Source organism: Sceloporus occidentalis, unplaced genomic scaffold, assembly GCF_023333645.1.
Source record: "Sceloporus occidentalis isolate IW3139 unplaced genomic scaffold, rSceOcc1.0.p SCAF_242, whole genome shotgun sequence".
Classification (NCBI taxonomy): Eukaryota; Metazoa; Chordata; class Lepidosauria; order Squamata; family Phrynosomatidae; genus Sceloporus; species Sceloporus occidentalis.
In genome coordinates this window covers 594,875-605,697 of record NW_028317222.1, presented here as the reverse complement: position 1 = coordinate 605,697, position 10,823 = coordinate 594,875, and the positions used below count along the sequence as shown (strand labels likewise).

The window sequence follows — 10,823 nt, the reverse complement described above, 5'->3', positions numbered from 1 at the left end:
TGGTCTGGATGATCCGTGGATAGCTGAGTGCGATCCGTATGAGGGACTGACTGGTGATTCCTCAGCCCTCAAACAGGGGTACCCAGCCTTGGGTACGGTGACCCTGTAACAGGAATTACTATTTTTTATTTAATTGTAACTTTTATACCTTTTAGGGATTTTACTGTGACGCCCTCGCAGATCTGTCTCCAGGATGTAATTTTCTTTGTAATAATGTCCGTTATTGAAATGTTTTACTCTGCTCCCCTCACAAATCAGCCTCCAGGGCCAATTTTATTTTTATGTAAATTATTTGAATTATTGCTTTTAACATTTTGGGGGCTTTAAAATGTCACAAATCTGTCTCCAGAATGTATTAATTAATCTCGGGTAATTAGTTTCTCTGTTACAAATATCCTTCTAGAAACCCAGACTCTGCCAGCATGTCGGCCCCATCCGGCCCCCGTCTACTCTGTAAAGACTCAAACCTTAATCAGTCGTTGGTCTCGTCTTAGATTCAGGAGCCGTATGTCGATCCCATGCATGTTTAATACCCTCACTGTATTACCCTCTACCACCTCTGCTAGGAGGCTGCTCCACTTATCTACCACCCTCTCGGTACAGTAAAACTTCCTTCCATCCCATCTCAGCCGTCGTTTTGCATTTTTTTGTTTGGAAATATTTTATAGATAAAATCTTCTTTGAAACAGACACCATTGTGATTATAATATAAAAAAGATGAACGTTGGGACCTCCCCGATTTTTACCAAACTCACAGATTTCTGCATAAAATTTCCTGTCGTTCTCAGCGGACTTGTGGGTCTTTAATCTACACGTTTTAGGCTTTAATCTTAGATTTCACTATAAAATAATGATTTTAGCGGATTGTTAATAGGTGTCATATTAGTAATTTGCCTTGATTTTATTTTTTTTTAAAATAGGGAGTGTCCCGTAAACTGATGTGGGCGGGACCACAAACTGACACGGGCGGGGCCACAAACTGATGTCGGTCGGACCATATGCTGACATGGGCGGGACCATAAACGGAAGTAGGAGGGACAAAAAAATGTCATCTGTGGGGTCGCCCACAATGGGCGTGGCCTCATACTCATCTGTCGGAAGGGGGCCCCCGGGTAGCCAGGAAATTCCTAGCTGTGGCTGCACTGACTCAACGCAGTCTCCATAGATAGCATAAGAAGGCTCCGCCCCCTTACGACACAGAGCGCCGGGATATGATGTCATCTCCTGGTGATCCACGTCACAGCGCGCCTTTTAATGCAGGGAAGATGCGGACTGTCTCAAGAGAGCCCAGGTTATTCCTGCTTATGGGTGGCCGTGGTTGTTAGATGTAAAACTGTGAAAAATAGCATTTTTCCAATTTCTTTCATTTTTCAAATTATTAACATGGAGTGGACCAGAAATAAACGTGACATCGAAAGCCTGTCCTGGACGCCACGATGCACAACATGCGTAAGAACAAAAATAACACCTATTGTGCATTTTAAACATATTTAACATTTTTTTCATAGTAAATATTTTTTTTACAGTTCAAAAAATGTCAATAATGAAGTAATCCGATGGAAAAATGAGATAAGGCTTCCGAGCGCTGAATTCAGGCGCGTTGCGAAGCGGAGACCTCCGAGGCATGTCGCTTCCGAGACAATCGCATCTCTTACTGTCAAAGAATTTAGATTCGCGGAACAAATCTTTCAGGTTAGGCGGCTCCGACTCAGCCTGTAATCTCGGGACAATGGCTGGCGGAGAGTCGCCACGGAGCTCAGCGGGAGGAATATTTTACCCCAAAAAAGCTTTTTTTTAACCCCTTAAGGACAATAGGGGTTCTTACTCGTAGTACATTTTAGGACAATGGCTCTTTTAACATTTTTCAGTGTTACTGTTTAGCTGTGATTTTCTTCTTTCTCATTTCGTGCTCCGACACATATTATATATTGTTTTTTTTCAGGACAAACAGGGCTTTCTTTAGATACCATTAATTTTATCATATCATCTAATTTACTATTAAAAAAATGATAAAATATGGGGATTTTTGTTAAAAAATTACGTTTTCTCACTTTTTGAACAAAAAACTCATCTGCAAAAACTGATGAAAAAACCTGCTAAAAAGTTTCTACTATTTGTCCTGATTTTAGAAATACCCAATGTTTTTATGTTTTGGGGTAATAAGTACAGGTAGTGTTTTGCTATTTCCAAACCATTCCAAATCTGTTAATTCTGCCCCATGTGCTATTTCGGGTATCTTTAAAGCCGGCCATCAAACCATATATCTTTGAAAACTAGACACCCCAAGGTATTTGAAATACTGGTATTTTAACCCTTTCCATGCACTATTTTTACCACCAGCCTTTGTGAAACTTTATGGTAGTACATTTTTTTTGTATTTTTTTCACATATGTTGTACTTCAGGTATAAATTTACCGCTCCTGGTATATGTCCGTGTCAAACAACCCCCCAATATGTGTTCAGCAACATCTCCTGAGCGCAGTGATACCCCCCATGCATGGGTTTGTTGGGTTATTTGGGAGGTAAAAGGCTGCCTTTGTGAGGTGTGTATTTTTTTTGCCATTTAGACATCTGATCCTACTGCCCCCATGACCCATATTTGGGACATCTTTGAAGCCGGCCAATATTTTAAACTCTTTCCATGCGGGAATTATTGTGAAGATAAAGAATTGTACGACTTGCTTATTAAAAAAAAATTTTTTAATTTTTTTTGGTGACTGGGGATTTTTACATGTTATCATATTTTTTTTTTAATTTTTTGTTTAACATTTTTGAACAATAATTTTTTTTTTTTACTAATCACTCTGATTAGTGAGCTGGGCTCCATTGACCTTGCATGGTTGGATGCAGTACCTGCATTCAACCTGCAGGAGGAGCTCGAGAGACCCTCTGTGAACTCATTCAGTTTTTTTATTGTTGATGCCACCGTGTGAATGCAGCGTCACTTACAGGATGGCGCTTGTGGTTGCTCTTCGGAGCGATCACAAGGCTATCGGGGGGGGTTGTGTTACTACACGGCTCGATATCCAGGCATGTCAGCAACACCATTTATGCTTAGGAAGCGATTCCGATCGCTTCCTAAGCTGTTTTAGCCGGGCGCGATCTTTGATGATCGGTGCGGCGGCGGCCATTTTTCTGCCCTCCCCGGATCCACGGGCTGCAAAGCCGCATACATGTGCATTGCACGGCAACCCCGTACATGTACGTGGATTGTCGTTAAGGAGTTAAAGCAAAAATATGTTCTTGTTAAGGAAATAACCCTCAGCAGATCTGCCATTTTATTCCTCCCTCTGAGGGTTTAATAAAAAAATCACTTTCTATGGCAACAACCTATCGGTGCCCACTTTTTTGTCACATGATATTTAAGTGTTCCCGATAAAACTTCTCAATGAAATAAAATGCTATAGTTTGAAAGTTTTTCCCAACAAGGGTTTGGGGATTCAGCAGGATGAGAAATGTGATATCTGGACCCAGAACCCACCGGCAGATCGGCCCCATTCGGCCCCCGTCTAGTCGCCCGTTTTTCCTGCTGTAAAGACTCAAACCTTAGCACTGTCCTTTAAGAACGATCCATTTCAGGCTGTCGGTATCCAGGTTACAGCATTGTCGTGAGCATAACATGGTAACCGTCGGCAACCGATATTCAACATTCCAGGTTAGAATCGGGAAATGGTTTTGGCCAAAATCTCCATGATTTCCGCCTTCGATTTCTTTTCATGAGACTTTCTGTGATTGTTATGAAATGAATTGGATATCGGACGGGGATTCATGGTGTCCTCGGAGGGAAAATAACATTAATTTGCTGAATGGTGATTGGTTTGCCCCCTGGGATGGAAATGCTTTCCCCGGAGCTTTTGCTTTAATATATAAACGGCCAGGTTCGTTAAGATATTAAACGCTTTCCCGCCTGTGCGGCAGACAGAGTATTAACCCCGCAAAATCCCAGGTAATTTACCGTTTTTATTTTATGTAATTATAAGATTTTCTCCATTTTCTAAAAACAGTAGTTTTTGTATAAACAGAGCTGGCGGTGATAGGAAAAATTATTTGGATTTAATTCTTTTCTTTTTTTTAAAAAACAACCTAGGAATAGTCTTTTTTTTTTTTTTTTTTTTTTTTTTTTTCTTTTTTCTTATAAGCCTCGACCGGTGAATAAATTAATTTTTTTAATGGCGCAGGACGGCAGGGATTTAGCGTAAATAAAATGCGTTTATTAAATCGGGTCATCTTCATTAAACGGTTCAGTGAAAGCAGAAAGGATTTTATGACCTTATTAGCAAAGGTTCGGAGGCTTAGATGTAATGTAAGGGCATTTTAAGGTATGGCGGCGGTGGTAGATAGGTGGAACAGCCTCCCAGCAGAGGTGGTAGAGGGTACTTAAACAGTGAGGGGATTAAACATACATGGGATAGGCGTACGGCTCCTGAAGACGAGACCAACGACTGATTAAAATGCAGCGAGGATTTATTTCCAAAGGATGTTCGACAGACATTAAATAAAAATATTTATTCTTATTATTTTTTACTATTTTAATATTAATAATAAATAATATTTTTTGTTCTTTATAAAAAATGATCTTAGCTGTAAGAATAACACTATCAGAAAAAATGACCTTCCTCTCCACTTTAAATATTAATTAAAAATGTATTTACATTAGTTTCAAATCGTTATATTCCCATTGTTAAATTAACCCCTTTGGAGCCGTCTGGATATCTTAGCACACGACCCTGGCACTCACGGGGTTAATCAATTCCCACTTAATAAGATGTATAGCGCTCAGATATCAGGGCATCGATTGGCTTTGTGTTCTGGAACCCGCCACGAGTGGAGCCGCTCTAGATCGTGGAACCCGCTCCGAGCTAGGAGGCGCGTTACAGGAAACACGGGCAAGCGCTGACACGTCGCCGGTAACCACAGGGGTGACTATAGGCGAGCTCGGAGCCTGACCAATCGGCGGGTTACGCTGACGAGAGAACACCAAAGAAATAATAAGACTATGAATAGAGTAGATGCCTCGCCTCTAGAACTGAATGTAGCCCAAGGCGCAGCTTCCTCGTGAGACACGGATCACTTGTCTCCGACGTTGGGCGGGTCCACTGGACACAAAACTTTGTGAAATCTCTAGAATAGTTAAGTCACCTCTCTGGAACGGAACGAAATATCATTCGGCCGGAGGCTAGAGCGGAACACAACGTTCTAGGTCCATAATGTTCTATGTTCTGTTTCCATAACTGATTGCGTAATTTGGGCGTGCAGAACTGGACTGAACCCCGACAAAGGGCAATCATCGTTGTCCTTGGTCAAGGAGGCCTCTCTTGTACATCTGGAACCAGATTAGTCCAAAGAAAACTAGTTTAATAAAATGTATGGTACGTTGAAGTGATTGAGGTCCTGTAGACATGGCCACCATATTCTATGACACCCTACACCTGAAGAAGGGCATTCTAATGGAGTTCCATTCTGACCGAGGTCAACCATGAACCTATGTCCTCTCCTCAATAGGCAATTAGTAAAGGAAGTGGGGCAGATTAGGGCAGATAAGTCTGTAATGTTATGGCTGTGACTAATGGGGTGATATTCTACAGTAGGATCCGAGCTCGATGGATCTCTTGAACCAGACCAAGGTGAGAGAGTTTGTATTTTTTGGACTGACTGATAAAGAATCGCTTGTTCCTTTCCTCTTCCTGTTCTTCCTAATTGTATACCTGGTCACCATGGCAGGTAACTTTGGAATGATGAGTCTAGTCTACAACACCTCGTTTCTTCACACCCCTATGTACTACTTCTTGGGTTTCCTCTCCTTGGTGGACCTCCTATACTCCACGGTGATCACCCCCAAGATGCTGTCCGACCTGGTCTCCAAGAGAAAGTCCATCTCGTTCAACGGTTGCGCCCTTCAACTTTTCTTCTTCGCAGCCTTGGCAGTAACCGAGGCTCTTCTGCTCTCGGGCATGTCGTACGACCGATACGTTGCTATATGCCACCCTCTGCGATATGCCTCGATAATGACCATGAAGAAGTGTCTGTGGCTGGTTCTCCTGTCTTCTGCCCTTGGCTTCATCCAGTCATTGGTCCAGACCAGCTGCGTATTCAGCCTTTGCTTCTGCGGTGGGAACCTGATCGACCATTTCTATTGTGACATCGGGCCATTACTAAAGCTCTCCTGTTCCGAAACGGTCTCCTGTGAAATGGTCACCGTGTTCTTCACGTTCTCTTGCGGCGTAGGCTCACTTATGACCGTCCTTGTCTCGTACGCGCTCATTATCTCCTCGGTCCTTCAGATGAACTCTGCCGAGGGCAGACAGAAGGCCTTCAACACTTGCTCCTCTCACCTCACGTGCGTTTCCATCTTCTACGGCACCGTGTTCTTCATTTACTTGCGCCCTTCTTCCAGCGCGTCTGATAAAGTAGATAAGGTGGTGTCCGTCTTCTACTCGGTGGTTACCCCGATGCTCAATCCTCTGATATACAGCCTGAGGAACCAACAGGTTAAGCAGATTATCATGGACACTTTTCGCAAAATGGCCTCTCGCTGACACCTGACCCCCAACCAAGACGTCAACGAGGGATACGGACCACGTTATCATAAAAAAGCTTGGAGAAGACATCTCTCTTTTGGGCAGAGTAGGGACTTCATAACAGTCTATTTAGACATACAAGTTAAACATTTAGCCTTCGTGGAAGCTGGGATCGGTGGCAGCCTGTGGCAGAGCCAGCATTTCCTTCTCTGTAGTTCTCTCTCTTCCCCCCTCTACCCCGTCCTTACATAGGCTGCTTGAACCGGTCAGCTGCAATCAGCAACTTAACAATAGGAAAGAGATAACTCATTGGGGAGGACTAATTCTGCAGATCCTGAGAACAGGGAGTTAAGATGGCCGCTTCTGTGGGATATACAGTATGTGTGAGGGGTGTAAAGACTGGAACATGGAGGATTTGGGAAAAATAACAGAAAAATTAGGTTATCTATAGGTTGCTTAGAAACATAAATTTTCATGTTTTTTCTTTAAAAAATAAATAAATATATATTTAATTACTCAAAGCCAATCAGCGGCAGGAAACTGTTCCCACTGAAATCAATGGGAGCGCTCTCTGCGCATGAAAATTTGAGTCTTCTTAGAACCTCCCCAGAACCCTCACGGAGCCACTGCTCGAGCTGACTGTCAGGGAATATACCAACAGCCGAAGAAACCGAAGGGTGAGGGAAGGGGCAAATACATATGGGGGGGGGGGTATGCTTTTATGTGCATTTATTTATATAGCGCTGTCATATTCTGTAGTGCTGTACAATGGTTGAATGCTAAAGGACAACGAGAACCGGCCGGAGCAGAAATGTCACGTGGCTTTTAGAGACATCATTTTGTTGGGTTTGTTGCCCAACAAAGCAAATGGAGATGAACCGCGTGGCCCGACCGAGACAATGGAAAATAACTCCTGAAAAACCCGTCCTGCTTCATTTTATTTAGGAGGCTTCCTGGCATCTGAACGTTTTCTTTGAGAAGCGGTCACTGGGAAATGTATGGTGGCCCCCAGGATGCGGGGACGCTTTGATCAGGGGCCAACACTAGACCTGAGGGAACCCCCTCCGCTGCCTCCCCACTCCCCGGAGCTTATAACACCATACCTCCCACCATTTCAAAATGTGACAGAGGGACACTTTACTCTCGCACGTTACCATGCCACGCTCGCACCGCCACGTAAAACACGCTTCGTCACGCATATTAAAAATAACCAACACATCGAATTCCCATGAGGCTCAGCCAGACATACTGCTTCCATGATGCTGGCTGAGCGTCATGGGAAGTGCAGTCAACAGTAAATCTGCAGATGCTAGCTGTGAACTACAATTCCAATGATTCTCAGCCAGCCAGGTGTCCACCATAATGTTGGCTGAGCATCATTGGAAGAGTAGTCCACAGCAGCAGAGATTTTTGGGGGGCACACAGCCGCCCGATCAGCAGCTGCAGCCTGCGGGACTGGTTGGGGAGATCCCCTCTTACCGGTCTGTCACTTCAGATCTTGGCTTCTGTGCTCCCTAATCACTTCGTGCCGGCAAATGATGCCAAGTGCCGGGATATGATGTCATACCCCAGTCTGTGCATCAATAGCCGGCGCATAGTGATGAGGGAGCAGTAAAGCAGAGATCTGAAGTGAAAGACCCCGCGCTCCTACGACAGGATGGAAGATGGAGAATGGAGGATAGGAAAGGTAAGAGATGGAGAGAAAGGGGTGTAAAAGCAGTGTATGTGTATATATGTGTTGGTGTTTGTAAGCTGGTGTGTGTATATAGGGGCAGTTGTGTGTAAGAGCAGTGTAGGTATTTGTGTGTTTGTAAGCTGGTGTGTATATGTGTTTATGGGTAGGTGTGTGTATGGGCAGTTGTGTGTAAGGGCAGTGTATGTGTATATGCGTGTTTATGGGTAGGGGTGTCTATAGGCTGTGTGTGTGTATATGTGGGTTCATGGGTATATGTATGTTTATGGGTAGGTGTGTGTAAGGGCAGTGCATGTGTATATGTGTGTTGACTGAAGTACCCTCTGAGCCGGCCCCCCACCCAATTTCCCAATAACGACAGATATCAGAAACTAGGGTTGAAAAGGCCACAGCCAATTTTATTTATTAACCAAGTCATTGCCGCGCGGCCTTAGGCCCAACACCTTGCTGCATTAAAAGGGCAAAGACTACGGAACTGAACACATAAATATGATAAATAACATCAATAAATATAAATAATTAACAAAAACCATAAAGCCTTCCAGGCAAACGCTGAACAGCAATAAAAAGGGACCGACAAGACGCCCAAACCTGAGGCTCCAGGCACCACCTACCGGAAGCCTCCCACCAAACGCTCTCCCCCAGAGCATTCACACCCCCTAGATGCCTGGTAAGCTCCCCACTCGGCTGTGACAGCAGAAATACCCCAACATAACACAACAAACAAAATGTCCCTCAGCCTCGTGTCACAACCCCACTCCCAACTTACGAAACATTGGTGCCAAAGCCCCATGGGCATCAATATGGGCAGTGGTATGTAAGGGCAGTGTATGTGTATATGGGTGTTAGTGGGCAGGTGTGTGTAAAGGCAGCGTGTAAGAACAGTTTATGCGTGAGACTCAGGGGCAGGATTGAGCTATCCCCCCAGATTTTTAGGGGTTCTGGTAGACAGGGACAAACATGCGCAGGAACTAATGAGGGCTGTCTCAAAGCAAAGGACCAAATGAGGGGTCTCCAAGAGCACAAGACCGCATGAGCGGGGAACTAATGAGGTTTTTCTCTCAGCACTGGCTACGTGGGGGGGGGGGCAAATTACTTTGGGGCCCCTACCTTTGATAATTTCAAATATCAGGATACCAGTTAAATTCCAGACCTCAAACTCACGAGCCGGGGGAATCCCGTTTACCCCGGAACAGGGTTCTTCTCTACGCATTCCTTGTCATCTGCCCAATAAAGCGGAGAAGCACCTGTCTGAAAGTGCAGATTATGCGACCTCACAAGTTTTACCTGCTAATCTGGGCTCTGAAGGTCGTCACCTGAACACACCTGTAAAGGAACCACCCAAGGTGACGGCCACCATCCCCGCTCGAGAGCAGTCGCCTGTCCACCATGTCCCGCAGAAGAAGCAGATTCATCTATCTCCTTTTTCTCCTCATTTTTTTATCTATTTTCGGCTTTTACAAAAACATTCAGAAACGGGCAGATGTCTGTACGAGGTGAGTACGTCCAGAATTTCATTTTTTCCCAGCACGAAAATTAAATTTAAATACTTTTTATTTCGTTCATTGACCCGAAGAAATCACATCTTTAATTCCTAAAATAAATTATATTATTTGATGTAAAAAAAATTGCCTGAATTAGTTTATTCATTTCAGTTTGATTTTCTGTACACATTTTTTAATATGTTTATTTTTTTATATATATATATTTATTTTTTTTGCATTTTGAGTGATCTGCCTTTGGAACTGTCAATAATTTTTGTAGAACTAACGAAATTAGAAATATAGGAATATAAATTAATTGTTGGGTTTTTTTTAATTTTTCCTCCCCGATGAAAATATCTGATCTGTTGGAAAACCAGATCTTATAGATGTTAACATCCCGTTTAAAGTAATTAGCTCTTTAATTCCTCGCATTAAAATGAAAGGTGTATATATATATATATATATATATGTGTGTTACTTTAGCCCGTTATAATTCGTTAACCAATTATTAACCCCTTAAAATTCATCTTCCAGTCTGTCCTTAGTGATTTTTTTCTCGGGTATTATGGGATAAACAGAACGCTAAATTAAATCCCAAAAAGACCTTTCTGATGTTACACTGGGGGGTAATTCATCACTGCACACCCCTTATTTTAGTTGGGGGGGCAGGGAATGCTGATCGGCTGATTGCAGATGGGTGCCCACCTTACCCAGTATCACGTTAAATGGGGGGGATTACATTTGAATAGCATGATGCTTCGGCGTGAATTTTGAAGAAATTGGTGCAAAACGGCAAGATTTTGAAAAAAGTTTAACACTTAAAAAGTCAGAAACATAGAAACCCAGAACCTGCCAGCAGATCGGCCCCATCCGGCCCCCGTCTAGTCGCCCGTTTCTCCTGCTGTAACGACTCAAACCTTAAACAGTCGTTGGACTCGTCTTAGATTCAGGAGCCGTATGTCTATCCCATGCGTGTTTAATACCCTCGCTGTATTACCCTCTACCACTTCTGCTGGGAGGCTGTTCCATTTAACCACAACAGTAGGTATGTTTTTTATGTCTGTAGTCGGCTGAGCCTTCCCTGCTTTCCATTTATGTGAATTTAGACCTTATTATTTTTTTAATCTA

The 10,823-nt window shown here is 43.4% G+C and overlaps 1 protein-coding gene across 1 annotated transcript; it reads left to right on the top strand.

Moving 5' to 3' along the window:
* The first annotated feature begins 5,600 nt into the window (after positions 1–5,600).
* Positions 5,601–6,536, top strand: LOC149276313 (olfactory receptor 5G25-like). The gene has a single exon (XM_089503715.1). The coding sequence runs from the start codon at positions 5,601–5,603 to the stop codon at positions 6,534–6,536; it is 936 nt and encodes a 311-aa protein (XP_089359841.1).
* The last annotated feature ends 4,287 nt before the right edge of the window (positions 6,537–10,823 follow it).